We start from the raw sequence: 19,070 nt of genomic DNA, 5'->3' as shown, positions 1-19,070 counted from the left end.
GATTGTCCACTAGGACTCCGAGGTCCCTCTCACAGTTACTACTATTGAGCAAGGTGCCACCTATGCTGTACTTGTGCAATTGGTTTTTCTTGCCTAAATGTAGAACCTTGCTTTTTTCACCATTGAATTTCATTTTGTTAGATAGTGCCCAGTGTTCAAGTCTGTCCAGATCCTTCTGTATCTTAAGCCTGTCTTCTGGGGTGTTGGCTATTCCTGCCAGCTTGGTGTCGTCTGCAAATTTGATGAGTTCCCCATCTATCCCCTCATTCAAATCGTTGATGAAGATGTTGAAGAGCACTGGGCCCAGAACAGAGCCTTGGGGCACCCCACTACACACTTCCCTCCATGTAGATAAACATACACTATTAAGTTCTTTTCAAATTAATTTAAAAACAATGTTTCAAAAACAAATGCAGATATTTACACACATTTAACAAACGTTCTTTTTAGCCTTTCAGGTGAATCCATATAGAATTTAAAACTAAATGAAAAGCTCCACCGTCTACTCTACTTAATGTCCATCATTCAACTGGAGGTTCCTGCACTGATTTCTGACTTGGTAATCTTTTACAAAATTGTTTTCACGCCCAACCTCTGTCCTGTTACAATATTAATCTTGTCATTTAATAAAATACTACACTTAAAACTAATGAAGCTTAATAGAAATTTCAACAATTTCTCTAAGACCAGACTTGTATAGATATCCCCATAGCACTAACTCTGAATTTCATGCAACAAAGAAAAGTAAAAAATGTGTTCAATGCTCCCTTCCTTGCCCACTTAAGTAATTGTCACATCTGTTGAATTTCCCTTTAGAGCTAGAATGGGAATTCTTTTTTCTTAAACTGTGACACAATCACATTTTATGGATTAGTACATTCGAAGAGATAACTTTTATTTTTCAGCCTTAGTGAGAGTTGAGCTTATAGCATGTAGCTCTTTAGTGATTTCATTGTACAGTACAAGTCATAACCATGTGGTAATCTCACAGATTACTGATGGAAATAAAATACAACTTTCAATAAAATGAAAAGTGATTTATTTATTTCTAAGTCAAACAATATTCTATTAGTGGAAGATTTCACCATGCTGTGATTCTAAAAGGAGAACAGCAGATGGTGCTGTTTATTCACTGAAGACTTAAAGCATAGCAACAGTCTGAAACTGGCATGGTGGCTTTTGAAAAGATTCATTTCTTTTGCAACAATACTATTATCTGTTTCTTAGAACCTGGTGAATAGTTCAGACTCACTGCTCTGAGAGATTCTCCCTGTGGGTTTCTGGGATCCAACAGGTGTGCCAGGACTGTTGTCACCTGTAATCTGCATGAGGTCATTGATAATGGCTTGTTTGTCAACTGATCCTGCTGAAGCAACCGGTCGGGTGTCTGGGAAAAGTTGAGACAACTGGCTGTTCTGTAGATCATCTAGAATTTCTTCCAGGTTATCAAGCTCGCTGCCAGGCTTTCATGAAATTTGAAAAGAAAACACATATTTTCATAAGGTCTTTTAATCTTGATTAGACAAAAATACTAGGAAACAGAATCAATACCTCCAGCATTGAAAACACCCAGCATCAGGTGGGATATCTGAAATCTGTTCCTATAAAGCAGTGGTTCTCAACCTGTGGGTCGGGACCCCATTTGGGGTCGATCGACCATTTCATGGGGGGTCAAGCAAGGCTGTCCGCCATTTTTTTGTCCGCCATTTTTCCCCCCTTTTCCGGCGGGTGCCTTACCTCCCTTGGGCTGGGCCAGCTGGTAGTCGGCCTGCTCCATCTCTGCCGCTTGCCAGCTACGCCTCGGCCGGCGCAGGGGGCGGAACCACGCATGCGCGGCGCTCCCGGGCAGGGAAAGTCCTCGAGTTACGACTGGTTGGGTAGTCCTCGACTTACAACCGGTTTAGTCCTCGACTTACGACCGGTCTAGTCCTCGACTTACGACCGGTTTAGTCCTCAACTTACGACCGGTTGGGGTCGCGGCATTAAAAAGGTTGAGAACCACTGCTATAAAGAAAGAGATCTACTCAGCTCTCACTTAAACTAGTCAGTGGATACACCAGGACACACATAACCCTTTAGTTTTCCTTATCATTGTGCCTTCTGGAAGTAAAAAATAGGCCAACTATAGCTCTCTTTTTAAAACAAACTAGTAATATTCTCTGTCTGTAGTTTAGCCATGAATTGGCAGAGAGATGTCTCCAAGGGGGGGGGGAGGATGCAGATTTCCATGGATGTAACAAAGAACCTTTGTTCAACAAAAATCAACACACTGTCATTACTGTAATTCTGCTTGGTTATAACAGGACTAAAAATGTTCTATGCAATAGTTACTTCCACATGGTTAAAAACATTTTACATTTCATCTGAACTTTTAATCACTGACAGTAAAATACGACCCATTTAAAGAAAGGAAGACAAAAGAAAATATAATAAAAAATAACTTTTGTGGCTGGAAACTTGTAAGATGAAGTAATGTTCTACTGCTCAACATGTAATAAACTTAAGAGTGAAAAAAAACTAGGCTAAGAGAAGTTTAGAGAAATAGTTCCAAATTTGAAAAAAAAAAAGTGGAAAAGTCACACAGTATTTGTAAACATAGATTAAACAGGCAATAATCCCCTTAAACCGAATCAAATAGGTATAGAGTAATAAATTTGAGTATTTCATAACTTTGCACGCTACCTCAGAACAGTGCTGGAGCCTACTTTCAAATGGAAGATATTATTATGGCATAGTAATCATTGTGCTTCTTCTGCAAACACAACGTTGCTTGCAGCATGTTAGTTCCCTCGCACATGTTACTAACATGCCCTCAATTTATAAGTAATAATTTTAGAGGATTGGGTTTTAACAGTCCCATCATCCAAATATGAGCTCTACCGGCTTTAAAAATGGCACAATACAAGCAAGCCAGGCAGCAAGAACTGTGTTTTACAACACCTCAAAAATCAAACCAAATGCTGTTAGAAACTACTTTTCTTTTATTTCCTCCCATGATAGAATGGTTGACATAGTATATCCATACAACTAGAATCCTGAAATAGGATTGGGAGGCCATGAAGCTCCCTTGGTAACTGAGCTACTTGAGACTTCTCAGGCTAATCTGTGCCCAGAAAATTGAGTATATAAATTGGGGGGAGAGATGGGGGCGAGGTGAATCATGTCCCTTGAGAACAGGTATAGAACAGGCTAGAAATATAAACAAATAGAGCAAGCAAATAATCAACCCCATGTAGTAAAAGAGATCAGTATAAAAAGTGATGACAATGGACTGCATAAGAATTATCACATGCTGGAAAAATAATTCTTTTTAAAGATAAACATAATTAAAGGATACTTATATACAGTACATTGTTGAAAATATTTTCTCTGAACATTTCCTTTTCATTTCCTTTTATGTTTTTGCAATGTTAAATTACATTAATTAAAAATGTAAATGATTATGTTAAGAATGAGTAGTTCCTACAAACGCATACATAAAAGCAACAAATATAGCAAAGTAATTGCTTCTTGTGCCTCTCATGCTATACCCAGGCCTTGGCCAGGAAGGAGTGACAGATCGCTGGGGCCAATAATCCAAAGTTTATCCAAATGCCAGTTTGAAAGCTCTTGGGCAGCAAAGCTGGAAAAACCTGCCAGAAATTTTTAGGAGCTGCTTTATTTAGAGAAGATAATATCTGAACTAGTGGCCAGTGTCAGCATAACCCGAATGTATGTATTTTTTCTGGTGTTCTTTACCTAGTAGAACTGCAGAACAAATTGATAAATGTAAAAATATCCATCAAACAAAACAAGTCACTTCTGAAAGATTAAAATTCTTGCTTCTAAGTAATTTTTTTCCCAATGTCTTCAACACTCAAGAAGCAGACATTTCCACTGCTGAAGCACACTGGTCTGTTGTCAGTGAGTGTTCCATTATGACTCAGACTTTTTCAAAAGCGTTTTAGCTGTTTTTGCTCTTCAAATGTATATGAAGCTAGGACTTTCCTAAGCAATGTGCATCATTTTGCTCTTGTATATACATATCACACTGATCACATCTGACCTAGCTGCAAAGTCTAGAGAAATTATCTAGAATTTTTTATTGATTGCTGGAAATATTCCCATCTTAATTTTGGGTGGAGATAGGAAATGCAGTATTGGGTTGCTGCCAAACACTGAACTATCTCAAAGTGTTTAGACAAACCTAACCAGTTTTTCTATATACTTTCAGAATGCACAGTGACAACTAGTAAGTGGAATGGAGACAGGGAAATGTATGATATGCTGGTTTCACTAGATGAGTGTTATGTGGAAACTTTGATAGAGGACACTTTTTCAAAACCATTTTTTCTATTCTGCATAGAATAAAGTGTACAGTGTGCCAGCCTCTCTCTCACCTGGCTTATGTGTTCAATGACTTTGTGTAAGTACTGGAGGGATGAGAGGAAGTTAACAGTTTCTCTATGATATTTTCCTATAATTATTTGTACTAGTAGAATATTATTGTGGACTTTTTTTCACCAAAGAATGTTTAAAAGAATGTACAATGATGCAGGCAATAAAATCTATGCCAACAATGTGGAAATAAAATGACAAAGCGCAGGGACAACATAAATTATACCACTGCTGTAGAAACATGAGATTCATTTTGCAGATTTAAGAGGCAAAAACAAGTTCTGTAAATTATTTTTGAGCTATAGAGAAGAAAATGTATCCAGAAATTAAGAACATTGTCTCTTATAGCAAAACTTACTGCAAACACAAAGAACCCAAAACTTTGATATACATTTGGATTATGTTGCCTGTGAAAATGAGACTTCTATATAAATCTTGATTTGTACACTTTCTAATTAGTCTTTGCATAGATGCATCTATAAGCTTAGGCATTTTATGTTCAAACCACTTTGTTTGCATTTAGTTTTGCATTTTCCCCCCAAACAGTACTTGAGTCCTTCTCAATTTACATTTTATGATTTTAAATGTTGCCCTTTAAAAATCACACAATAAATCAGGTGTTAGACTGAAAATTACTTTTCCAAGTAACCTCTATCAATGGGTGTCATTCTCATCCCACATTTTCATTCTCATCTCCAAAGCCGAATGATACTATACCAAGCACTACATTTTAAATTAAGTGGCACTTTCCAGATCAAATTTTTCAGCCAGTGAAATCTTGGCCACAGAGACAATGGTAGTAATTCTAATCATAAAGGACATTGTGTTAGAAGAGATACAGAACAAGAATTGTTTCTGTACCCATCTCTGATACAAATAATATAAATAAGTAAAATAAAATCCCCACAAGTTCTTACCTGTTCATTCGGCTCAAAGCGCATTTCTTCTTTTTCAGTCTTCATAGCTACTGGCTTTACTGTGCTACTGGAAGGATCTGTTTTACTGTCCGACCGTTCCAGTTTGGGGGTAATGTCTGGCAAACCAATTTCTTTTGTATCATCTTTATCTAGCAAGTAACGAAGTAGTGCATTTTCTTTCTTCTTGGGACTCACTGGTTCCTGTTTACCAGTTATCTCTGAACCTGGAGCTGTGCTACTGGTCTCCTGATTCAGTTCTTTGCCTGTGGCCTCTGCTGTGAGTTTGGCCAAATCTACAGGAGAACTGCTGTCCTGCAAGAGCCTGTGCAAAATTTTATGCTTCTCCTTGAGCGAGGTTCCATGTGCTGAACCAGAACCAGATAAGCTTCCCATGGAGTCCTTGTTAGCATCTCCCATAGTATTAGCCAAAGATGAAGGCTCCATCTGATCAGATTTGGTGGTCAGCAGCTGTAAGAGCTTTGTCTGGCTTTTGCCATCATGCAGTCTGTTCTGTCCATCAGGTCTTTCACTGCCAATTTGGGGCATGTTATCATTTTCTTTCTGTTCTCCTGAATGGCAGACACTCTCTACTTGTCCAGTTGTTTCGTCTGATTGTTCCCCATGCAATCCAAAGCTATCTTTAGAATCCAGATTTCCCATTTTGGTTAGTTGGGGAGGATTCATACTTACAGGGGAATTCTGTAAATTACCCATTTTTATATCAGGTGAAGCCAATGATGACCCCAGAGAGACTCCATGCCCCTCACTGAGAGCCTGAAGTGCATTGAGGGAACTGTTGGTATAACTATGGCTATTTCCTGTGCTGTTGCAAACTCCAACAGGTGAATGCAAGTTTCCTGCAGGAGAAAACTGGTTGGGTGGGATCCGAGGACTTCCTGCCACTCCAGGACTCATACGATGCCTTGGGGAAAGCATAGAGTTTGGCTGACCAGGTGTCATGCCAGGGCTGTTTTGAGAAGGGCTATTCATTTTTAGTGCATAGTTACTACCCTGAGGAGTGGAGGTTTGTATACTTGACACATGGTTCATCCCACCTGAACTACTAAACCTGCTTGTTGGCATACCCATTTGTTCCTTTGGGCCATTTATGGCAAAATTCATATTGCTATTGATGGTCATATCCTGACCTGGATTCCCACTGCACATGGCTTGATGGGCAGGACTGTTAGAGCTAATTGTGTTCAATGGCTTTCCCAGTACTTGTCCAGTTAAATCCTGGTTCATTCCACAGACATTCTGTTCCCTACAATGTGAAAAAAGAAAAGAAATTACCTATAATATTGTATGTTAAATTAAAACAGCTTAATAAAAAAGATACCATAGAATATTATGCTCATAATCAATCCCATATGCAAAAATAAGTGTAACATTTATTTAATCATACTATATCTAAAAACCTGTGTGCTTATTTGCAAAAATAAACAGCAGAAACAATTTCTTACAACAAATATCTTAACCATTTTCAGTAAAAAAGATAGATATGATTTGTGAGAAATATCTGTTGAGTTTAATATATGTATTGTCCTATTACATACAAAAAATATCTAAGTCTTTGATTTGTTTAGCACGTTGGGGGATACAAATTCTGTAATGGGGCCGAAGCACCAAAGTCCAACAATTAGGCCAGATTCTGTGATCTGCAAGATGGTAATTGTAATAAGAAAGAATTAGTCATTAACTACCGTAGCTTTACTGATATCAGATTATATAATTTCTCATTCTACACATGCAGATGAAGATCACTGAATTGGAGGCTATTGCTATCCCCAGTGTATTCAGATTCAAAGACTTGATGTCACACAAAGTAGAATTACACACTTAATAGTTATTTTTTTAAAAAAAATATTGAATCCCTTTGTTTTCTAACATGGTGACTGATATAGACAAGTTTAGTTAGTGTAGAGAACTAAGGAAATAGGTAAGAAGTGCCATTCTGGTATTATGCCATTTATGTAGTGGTTCATATTTTTTTCCCTAAGTAAATCTGTATCAGTACATGGTTTGCACTATTTTTTTAAAAAAAGCTTTTAATTCAATCTTAGAAATCTCAGATTAGCACATTTCAGAACAAAAGAGGAATTTCTGAAAACCACAGATTCCTTGTTTTCAGAATGCTAGTGTTCTGCACATCCCCAATAAGCAATTTACTTACTTTGTTGCTTTATATACATTGCTATGTTGCAATGTCAGATTCTTTTATAATAAACCAAATAAGTTACTCATTTATATATTAAGTGAAAGATTTAAAAACATTCTACAGTAATATAAAAAATAAATCATATTTCATGCATACAGAACTATACTGCATTTTAAAATCAGGATTGTAACTTCAGTTCAATATATATTTCTATGTTATTTTTATGACATATTTTTTTCAATGATTGTTGCTCATAAATAAGGCCTCTGAACAAAGATTTTTGTCTGAAACAAACTGGGTTTAAAATTGTAATTTAAGTTATCCCCCTTAATGGCTACAGTGCTGATTAAGCAAGCTTCATGCCTCTTCACATTATCTTCCAGTTAACAATGTGGTGTTTCCACAGGCATGTATCAGTCCTCATCAGTAGACATCCTTTCCTTAATTTCAGCAAATAATCCAATGTCCACCTGTGACTATGACAAGGATAGTGACAAAACACAGAAAGTAGCATCTATGCATCCTCAATTCATATCAACTGTATTTCTGCTTTAACAGCTTACTTTATGTTGCATACATAAATAAAAAGATTTTGGGTACTTCTTAAGTACAGAGAGTGGTGCTTAAACGTTTATGAGCCTTTTCTATATAGCTTTGGAGCTTTTCCTCAATAAATAAATGAACAAATATAATGTTTTTGTTGTTTGTTTAACTGAGATCTTTTTACCTAGTTTTAGGACTTATATGGAGAACAGATCATGTTTAGATCACATTTAGGTAGACATGTTGAAAATTCACAAGTATTCACAAAGTACACTGTATTTTCCACAAACATTACATACTTCTTTGACCAGTAAGTAAAATGGACAAATTCACAGCTCTATGTACAAAAAAAGGTGATAAGACTTTGCTAACATTTAAATGTATGTAAATATATGTTTCTCAAATCTGTAGCTGTTTTAGTAATTAATAAGACTTACAAAAAAAATGCAAGTGGTTAAAATGACCTTGAGGCTTCTCACCGCCACCTCTCAAAAAAAAACCTGCTTTATGGAACAGCTCTTAATAAGAAACTCTGAAAACAAAAAGCTTAAATGAGATCCACCTAGTTTTAGGAATATTTGTATTTCTGCTTGAATATGTGTGTGCGCGTATGTGCGTACAAGCTGATGCATGTATTTCCAGAGGAAAATAGTAGACAGGAATCTTTTCTGCATGACTAGACTGTTCCAACCACATTTTATCTTTCAAAAGAAAATCACACAAGCAGCAGCATGATATTCCATATACATACAATAGATGATGGAGAGAGGGAGGAAATGATAGTTGTCCTGCAAGGAGGCATGTACTGTGTGATTGCTCTCCCTTAATATTTTACAAAATACAATAGCTTGTTAAATGCAAGTTTCAGTGTAAGTAAAGGTTACATAAAGCTTTCAAAGTTTCCACCGAATAGGAAATTCAACCTATCTGCTGGGAAATAATTATTGTTGAGGAATTTACAGTGTAAGGTTTATTTTAGGGAATCACAGGACAATGATTACTTCTGTCCAGTTTGAGACACAGTAGCTATTACTTCTTTTCAGTTTTGCAGCTTTTTAAAAAAGGATGAATCTCACCTTCTGCCGTTTCAATTTTGTAGTGGCTGCAAGTTCCAGAAACTGAGCATATGCTCTTTGAGGTATTTTGTATCTTATAAAAGTTGTAGATGAACATTTTGTGAGAATTTGGGAAAGTAAGTTTGCCTTAAACCCTACTGGACTTTCTGACCAAAGTCTAAAGCAGGAGTATCAAACTGCCGGCCCACAGGCCGGATGCATCATGCCGAAACCGTGCCCACCCCATTGTCGGCGAAGGGAAAAAAGTCGCAATACGTCGCGACACGTCACGTGACGTTGCGAGTTTGACATCCCTGGTCTAAAGGATAGCTTCTTTCCTACTGTTTTTTTAAAGTTCTTTTAAAAATGTCACTCTGTAGATTTCCATCATTCCAAGTATTAATATAGGAGATGTCTACAATATATGGAACATAATCAATAACAGGATGAACATTTGTAGTCCTCCAGATGAAGCAGAATTGCAATTGCTAATATGACTCATTAATAACCAGTTTCTCAGTTGAAATATTTAATTTGCTCTGTTTATGGCAGAGGTCCTCAACCTTTTGAGCACATGGGACTGGTTCTGCAGAGAGAGCTTTTTCTGCAGACCAGAGGGGGTGTGGTTTCATGTACTGCCTAAATCCCACGTATGGGGCTTTGCTTGTTTGCGCGGACCGGTTTCTGGCATACCGCGGCCCGGTGCCATGGACCGGGGGTTGGGGACCCCTGGTTTATGGCATGAGAATTTGAAGAAAATCAAACAATGAATGAAGTAGAAAAATAAAACACAAGAAATATAAAGATTTATTTTAAAATCTTTTCTCAAAACAGTATTAGTATATAAGTTCAAATTGTCTAATATTTTATGTTTTACTTATCATTTCAAGAACCACCCCAAAAATATGAAGAGATCCCAGTCTTTCAGTGTGATAAATCCCTCCTCTTGATTTTGTTAAGGGTAGTTTTTTGATGTTTGGCTGCTATGTATTTTTTTTTTTTATATTGTGTATGGTATCTTTTCATTGTAAGATGCCTTGTGTCACATATGTGAGATTTGTGGATATATAAATGGAATCAACAAATAAATAAGAGTTTGAAATTGTCAAACTCCAATTCTTTAGATGAGAATACTCAAAATCAAATATTTTCCTTTTATTAAATAATGTTAAACAATGTTTTTAATTGAAAAGAAGCAGAAAAAATTGAAGAAACATTGTTATTTTAATTACCATTTGAGTGCATGAGAGATATTTTTGTCACACAAAGATCCCTTCTTTAGAAAGTCTAGAGGTATTTCAATTATTTAGAAATCAATCAGATATGTAAATAACAAATATTTGCATATCTGAAGCACTGTCACATCAGTTATTTTTGCCGTTTGCTTGCCAAGTACCTTTCAAAATGACTTCATTAGTATAAAAATGTACAAAAGACTTTGCTAGGTGCACATCTCCAATGCAGGTCTCTGCCCTCTAATCTTCAAGTAATAGGATTAAATCCAAGTTGAGGATAGAATTATAGGAACAATGCTATCAAAAGAGTAAACTAGTCATACAAAAAAGTAAACTGTTGATTAAGCCTAAACACATATAATTACAACAGATAAAAAAATCTCATAGTGAAAAGTTGTCTTTAAAACACCATTCAGTATTTTGAATCGCAGACACAATTTTATTTACTTACACTTTGTATTCAAGTAACAGGATTCTCTTTCAAATAAATGTTTAGATCTTTGACATTAGTATTAGTTAAGAAAACAGAAACAGAAAAATAACTTAGCTTATTACTGGAATCTACAGTCATTGTAGCTAAAAGATCTATAAGCTTATAATATACTACAGCTGTAATTGACAGTGAAATCCAGTTTTTTTTTTATTTTAAAAAAGGTTTAGAGAATTACCTGTGAAGCATATGTAACGATATTACAAGCTGAGGTTCACTAGTAGTCTGGGAACGGATGAGCTTGCTCTTCGTTTGGGCAGCAACTATAGTGCCATCAGACAAAGAAAATCGATACACAGGACTGAATGCTAATCCCTGTCTCAGCACTGTAAGTAAGCAAAAACAAAAACAAAGCATAAAGACACACAGCCTACTATAGGACTAATCACACTAAAGTGGAACTCTGTCCACTAATATTATTCCTTACTTTAGAAGGCAAGAAGAAATCTGCAATTTCTTTTGCCAAATCAGCAAGGCAGTATTAAAGTTCTTTTGAGTTAAGACCAAAGAGCAAGTGGAGTAAAGTATTAACTGAAAGAGAAATGTTGCCAACATTGATAAAGCGATGTAAATACACATGAATACAAGAATAAGGTCACAAACTTTTTTGTTGTTTTTTGACATCAATTTTTTACAATTGTAAAATGAATTAACCAATGTTCCTTTCTCAAAATGGCTGGAAAGTGATATTTCTCAACTATGAAAATAATAATAATAATAATAATAATAATAATAATAATAATAATAATAATGATGATGATGATGATGATGATGATGATGATGATGATGATGATGATGATGATGATGTTGTTGTTGTTGTTGGAAGGGACCTTGGAGGTCATCTAGTCCAACCCCCTGCTCAGGCAGGAAACCCTATACCATTTCGGACAAATGGCTGTCTAGTCTCTTCTTAAAAATTTGCAGTGTTGGAGCATTCACCGCTTCTGGAGGCAGGTTGTTCCACTGGTTAATTGTTCTAACTGTCAGGAAGTTTCTCCTTAGTTCTAGGTTGCTTTTCTCCTTGATTAGTTTCCATTTATTGCTTCTTGTCCTGCCTTCAGGCGCTTTGGAAAATGGCTTGACTCCCTCTTCTTTGTGGCAGCCCCTGAGATATTGGAACACTGCTATCATGTCCCCCCTCGTCCTTCTCTTCATTAAAATAGACATACCCAATTCCAGCAACTGTTCCTTATATGTTTTAGCCTCCAGTCCCCTAATCAACTTTGTTGCTCTTCTCTGTACTCTTTCTAGAGTCTCAACATCTTTTTTACATCATGGTGACCAAAACTGGATGCAGTATTCCAAGTGTGGCCTTACCAAGGCATTGTAAAGTGGTATTAATACTTCACGTGATCTTGATTCTATCCCTGTTAATGCAGCCTAGCACTGTGTTGGCTTTTTTGGCAGCTGCAGCACACTGCTGGCTCATATTTAAGTGATTGTCCACTAGGACTCCAAGATCCCTCTCACAGTTACTACTGTTGAGCAAGGTACCCCTTATACTATACCTGTACATTTGGTTTTTCTTGCCTAAATGTAGAACCTTACTTTTTTCACCACTGAATTTCATTTTGTTAGATAGCGCCCAGTGTTCAAGTCTGTCCTGATCCTCCTGTATCTTAAGCCTGTCTTCTGGAGTGTTGGCTATTCCTGCCAGCTTGGCTGCAAATTTGATGAGTTCCCCATCTATCTCCTCGTCCAAATCGTTGATGAAGATGTTGAAGAGCACTGGGCCCAGAACAGAGCCCTGGGGCAGCCCACTACACACTTTCCTCCATGTAGATGCGGTTCCATTGAGGACCACACGCTGAGTCAGCCATCTACAAATCCATCTGGTGGTGATGCTGTCTAACCCACATTTTTCTATCTTATCAAGTAGTAGGTTGTGATCTACTTTATTAAATGCCTTACTGAAGTCCAAGTCAATTATATCCACAGCATTCCTCTGATCCACTAATTTTGTCACTTGGTCAAAGAATGCAACATGATCTGTTTTTGACAAACCCATGTTGGCTTTTAGTAATGACTTTGTTTGCCTCTAGTGTTCGTTGATTCGTTGTTTGATTATCTTTTCCAGAATCTTCCCAGGTATTGAGGTCAGACTGATAGGTCTGTAATTCCTTGGATCCATTTTTTTTCTTTTTTTTTGAAGATGGGAACTACATCAGCTCTTTTCCAGTCCTCTGGTAGTTCCCAGTGGTCCAGCCCAATGGCTACTGTTGCTCATCTCTGCTACAAAATTGCCCTTGCTGTTCCTGAAAATGTTACTACTCATTTTCCTCAAATAAAAGTTTGTTTTTTTCTCTCTCCCACCTCCTTCCCTCCCTCCCCCCACCCTCCCCTAATCTACCTTCACCATCTCACAATGGGACTCTGAGAGGATACAACAAAATAATTGCAAACTAACAAGAATAATTTTAAAATACTAAAACAATAAAAGTTATTAAAAAATAAAAAGCATCATCTTCAGGAGAGCACAATTAATCTCACTAACACTACAGCTATTTTGCAGAGTCTGCTCCACCATGCCAATTCCCAGGCCAAACAGCAAAGTCATGTTTTTAGATCACTCTGGAATGCCAAGCCTGTTTATATTTACATATTTATTTATAAATCTATTAAAGCTATAGTTCCAGCAGACCTACATTTTCCTAAAAATATACACATTTTTATTATTGTTCAAGGTTTATATACTAAGCTAGCTCAAACAGCATAATCCAGAGGAATATTTCAATAATCCAATTTAAAACCCCATGATTTTTCATATTTTTAGTTTTTGCTTCTTTTTCTAATAGAAATAAGTATTAAATCTGATTATTGTAACTTTACTTTGATACTTTATTGGAAAATGCAGTAAGTTGGCTTCTATGCTATGGGCTCAAAAACCTTCATTTATGGAAATCCTTTCAATAATTGATTTTTCAATTGCTTGCTGCTCCTTTCTGCTAGTGTTTTAGTGCTTATTTTGCTATTTTTTATTTAGCATTGTAACTCTATTTTGATAAAAAAGATGTATTATGTTTTAATTGCTTAATTGTTTTGACTTGTAATTTTTAATGGCAAATGTAATTGAAAATGTATATATATTTCAAGTCAGTACATAAATATTTTAAATAAAAGATCACATATCTAAATTTTTACCATATTAGACTTTAGGCACTCCTAGAAAAATATTTATCTAAAAATATATGTAAAAATGAGTAGATATTAATAGCTTTATCTTTGACAATTTTCTTCTTTCTTTCAGTGCAAAAAATCCAGTTTGTATTGTTGCCTGTTATCAGTTTGCAGTTTTCTTATATAAATCATATCATATACCCTTCCACAATTTTTTGCTTTCCAGAAGCACATTAGCTGGAAAAACAGAGTTATAATCCAAAACTTTTGAAGGGCCAGGTTGGAAAAAGCTGACAAGATATATCAAATGACATTAAGAAGCTGACAGTTCTAGGCATTTCTTTCTTGTCCAGACTTGCCACACTGGTATTGCAGGATTTTCTTTTGTTTTTTAATCTGTTTTTGCCTTCAAGTGGTCTATCCTGTTATAACATTCATCACGAAAGGTTTGGCAGAAGAAAATCAGAAAATATAACTTTAAAAATCATAAAGGTTTGTTGTAAGAATGAGAAACAAAGACCATGGTAATGGTGGAATAATGTATAATGAAATTTCACATTAAAGAATGCCACTGATTCAGTTGAACATTTGGGCAATAGTTCTTTTCATACAGAGCAGGAAATTCCAATGCATCCCTGTCAAGAATACTGAGGTTAAGATTGTTAACAGCATTTAATAACTAAAAGGACAACATTCTAACTGCAAGCAAAGAATTATTAAAAATACACTATGACAAATTGTTTTTATTTAAAATTATAGTCAGTTTAGATTTGAATAAATACATCTCCATAATGATCTTCACAAATAAACAAAACAAAAATCAAGCCATGTTTGTTTTCATTTCTCTAATTTATTATAAAATGTGTGATACCTCACTTTTCTGTTTGTGACCAGTAGCAATCCTACTTGAACGTTTTGTTCAGAGTATGATCCATTTTAAGTTTACAGAGGAAAGAAACAACAAACAACCATGATTATTTTCTGGAGTAACTTGAAACTTGGCAGTAAAGTTAGAATTCAGCCAACAACTAAAATACTGATATTGTCCCAAATCTAGTTCCTAACCGTTGTGGAATTGGCATATATAATACATTAAATAGATACAAGATCATAAGGACAACCCTTATGGATGCATCAGGCCTCATCTTAGTCTATCATTTTCTCACAATTACTATCCAGATGCCTCTGAAGTATTCTTAAGCAGGAGATGCATACATAACTTTTCTCTATTCTCTAGATTAGGCAAAGGCTTAATAAAGAAATACCTCCTCCTTTGACCACAGAAACAGTATATAACGTGTATCTGAAGTTGGTCTTCTGAGAGTATGCTCTATACATCAGTAGAGATGACTATAAGATGGAAGGATGGAAAAAAGACTTTCTGACAAATAAAAGCAGTAATAATAACAGCAATAAAATTCAAACCTGTAGCATGTGACATACAGGTCTCAATATTCCTTTCAATGTTTGAATTTACCTACTGGCCAACATAGGACATTATATCAAGAAAATAATGTTTAGTAACTCCACAGCCAGAATCATACAAACTGGATTTTCAGACAGAATAGTCAATGTAAAAATATTTTCCTTAAAATCTTGTGAAGACAAGTTACAGTTCTTACCACATTCTGCCAGAGCTATTTCACAGGATCAAAGCCTTGGTCTTTAACTTTAAAATTAAAATGCCACAATTGGTTTTTCCTCTTTTTTAAAAAAAACAACACATAGTGAATGCTTATTTGGAGAATGTCATTATTTTACTTTAGAAAAAAACTATAATCTAAATAAATATCCATATGTAATTGCACAAAGTTCACTATGAAAATGAACAACATTGAAATAACCAGAATAAATTTTTTATATCACAATTTGCCTCTAAAAGTTCATCCTTATCAGTTAAAACTAATCTATCCTATTATAGGCAAAGGTTAAGAAATTATTTTTGCCTTTGAATTTGCACATGCTATTAAATCCATTATTCTATTCATACAGGAAATATGAAGCTAGTTTAGATGAACTAAGTTTACTGCATTTATTTGAAATTGCAGATGTGATTATTGCCCTCTCTGTTTTCCTAAATAAAGTCATTTTATTCTAGACATATAACTACCGTATATTGCTTTTAAAAGGAATTTCTCATTCGACCCTCACCTACAAGACTGTATGTGCAGGTAATCCTTGTGTCTCAGGATTCATAAACCTTCCTCTCTAATTTCCTAGGCTGGACTGTGAAGGGAAGTATTATTCACTACACAATCTGAAGTATGTTAAGAAACACAACCTTAATGTATATATATATATTAACTTGAAAGATCTTGGGAGAAAGAATCTGTCACTAATTTTAAAAGTTTGTCCTATCCCAAACTATAAACATTAAACCAGTTTTGATCCAAACTTCTAGCAAGAAATGGTATCATTCTTGATTAATGGTGTGGGCTTCTAATATGAGAATGGTGTGGGCTTCTAATATGAGAAAAGCATATTTAGTGGTTCAGTATTTGAATAAACTTTTTATATAATTTTTAGTTTTTAACACAGTTAATTTCTTCTCTTACCATTTTTGAATTCTGTTTAAAATATTCCAGTGTTTTTGTCAACAGTGCTGCTTAAAAATATTTACATATACTATCAGCCATCAGTCATCAATAGACACATAGAGATAAATTTATATATCATTCAATGGAGACAATAAAAAGCTAAGAAGGAAACAAAAAGACAGACCACATCCTCTCCAGCAGCCTACACCCAGATAAACAGGATTAACACCAGAAAAACAATCAAACAGAAAATAATACTCTATTCAAGGACTTACCAAGGAGAAAGCCATACCCCAAGGCAAACTAGTGCATGCCACCCCCCCATACCCCACACCCCGTCAATACTGGCAGGGCAAGCTACCCCAGATTTACTAGCCCCAATAATGTTAACTGTTATGGTAATGAAATGTCTGCAAGCAAAAGCCAAGCTCAGACAGCATGAAGGACTTACAGTGTATATACAGTACTATAAATATATTTTATCCTATACAATCTTCTTTATTTACTGTAGCATTTCAATCTGTTTGCTGATTTATTTTTAAGTTTGTCACTTTTTCTTTATTTTACTAGTTTTTAACAATTTTGGCAATGTATATTAAATTTTATTTAATAAATTACAATTTCACATATTACATAAGAATTATTCTTAATTGCCATGGCAGATAATGCATAACCTTATTTCCCTATAGCAAGTAAAAAAAGAATATCCTTACCCTCTTGGTGATGCCTCTTAGCAAAAGATATATCTCCCTCATGTTGTGCATAGAATCTCTGAATGCACCTTCTCACCACATCTTCCCAACCAGGTTTCATAGCTGCTCGCATGGTACTAGTGTCCAGTGATGTTATTTTACCTGTTTATACATACATACACATACATATATATGAAGAGACTGATGCGAGAGATTGTTTTTGTGAATTTTTTAAAGTAAAGATTTTAATGTGTTCTTTGTACCTTGTAAATCCTGCCGAGTACTAAAAGTCTCTGAGGAGGGCAGAAGTGGCCTTTCCTTCATTGGAACTCTCCGTGCCACACAAATCAAGCAAGATTGCAAATCTTTAATGGAACAAACATATTTTTAATCAAACAAAAATATCTGATGGTGTAATACAGAATTACTGAACACTTAAACAAGACAGCAAACATGACAATGGCATGCAGAAAGGACTATTTCCCTACTGTAGTGAAGTTCCTTAGTTCCCAAGTAATCCCTAAGTTCTTTTGACTAAATTTCACTTATGTGAGAATGGCAGTATTTCCTCAAATCAACATTTTTCCAAGCAGTTATTGATAGAATTCTGGTTAGAGCACAAACAAAATTTTTTGAAAGACTGGAAACCTTATATGTACTTTTTACTGAAGAAAAAAATATGAATTGATGATTCATGAATGAATGAATGTATGGATTTGAAGAAATAAGTTTAAATGCAGTTTAAATAAGGGGGTGAGGAAATCTGCAAAATATTTAAGCAAAAGAAGGGACAATAAGATTGCAATTATCTGTTGAAAAGAATGTAAGAAGTCATTTAATCTAGTTTATTAGGCTTTTTTCTTATATTTGTTTTTTCTCCTTTTATCTCTTACTTTATAAAAAATCTTAATAAATATAAAGAAATAAAATAAAATAAAATTGTGCAGTGTTCGTTTTCTTTATGTATCTTGATTACTCATGCTCTGCCATGCACGGCGGGTTTAGATAAGCAGAGTGGACCTGCTTAGTACTTATTTATTTATTTTATTCATTTAAAACACATATATAGCCACCCATCATTCAGATCTAATATTTAGATGGAGACTACCAAGAAATTCCAGGACTGTAGACAAGGAAATTGGAGGCCAAATATTCAACTTGAAGACCCATTCAACTTCTAACGAGGAAAGCACTTATTAGCAAATCAGGCTGACATGCTCTCCATAATGTCAAGAGTTAAACTAGACTTAATTCCATAAAACCCAGAGCTTAAAATAGCACAAATATACATACATTTACCTAAATAATTCTATCCCTCAATGCTCAGCAATCAGTAACACAATAGCCTTTCTTACAAGTTGCAAATCATGAGTAAATGTTACTCCTTAATGCCTTATATAATCTTAAGTTTCTCTGGCTCCCTTATAAAGTTGATCTGCATTCTAAATAGAAAATGACAGTACTTCCCTAGAGTAATACCAAATTTAAGAAACTACTAATAAGCAGTTTTCAAAGAATTCATGAATACACTTTAGTTATTTAATGCTGAAAACTGCTGGTTGACAACTATATGCAAGTCAAATAGGTTTCTAAGTCAAACAAAGAAAGTTGAGAAGAATCTTGCACATTAAATCCATTCGTTTTTGCACTTTTCAACTAGCTAATGTTCAAAGTATTCTGGTACAATTTATTTTATCTTGAGTCTTTTAGAAGACCATCATATAAATTAAAGAACTATGTTTATCTTTTTCACCTGTGTAGCACACCTATCTTGAATGATGTACCTTAATTTATTTTTGTTAGTTTGTACTCTGCAATCTTAAGAACTCAAGGTGACACACATTACATTCCTTTCTACTATTTCTTCCACAATTATGGCCCACTGATAATAATAATAATTAGTGAGGTTATACAGCTGAAGATTGACCTGCTTTTCCTATTAATCATCA

The 19,070-nt window shown here is 35.1% G+C and overlaps 1 protein-coding gene across 1 annotated transcript in view; it reads right to left on the bottom strand.

The window, feature by feature from the left end:
- Positions 1-19,070, bottom strand: part of NCOA2 (nuclear receptor coactivator 2) — a 133,690-nt gene that overhangs the window by 20,164 nt on the left and 94,456 nt on the right. The window contains exons 8-12 of the mRNA XM_015819114.2: positions 17,385-17,486; positions 17,143-17,283; positions 10,954-11,101; positions 5,295-6,558; positions 1,253-1,463 (exon numbers count right to left, since the gene is read on the bottom strand). Coding sequence (XP_015674600.1) covers positions 1,253-1,463; positions 5,295-6,558; positions 10,954-11,101; positions 17,143-17,283; positions 17,385-17,486 — 1,866 coding nt within the window. The remainder of the gene's footprint in view (positions 1-1,252; positions 1,464-5,294; positions 6,559-10,953; positions 11,102-17,142; positions 17,284-17,384; positions 17,487-19,070) is intronic.

This window comes from Protobothrops mucrosquamatus, unplaced genomic scaffold (assembly GCF_001527695.2).
Source record: "Protobothrops mucrosquamatus isolate PMUCROS unplaced genomic scaffold, P.Mucros_1.0 scaffold860, whole genome shotgun sequence".
NCBI lineage: Eukaryota > Metazoa > Chordata > Lepidosauria > Squamata > Viperidae > Protobothrops > Protobothrops mucrosquamatus.
The sequence above is the reverse complement of the archived record's forward strand: the minus strand, read 5'-3'. Positions and strand labels throughout refer to the sequence as shown.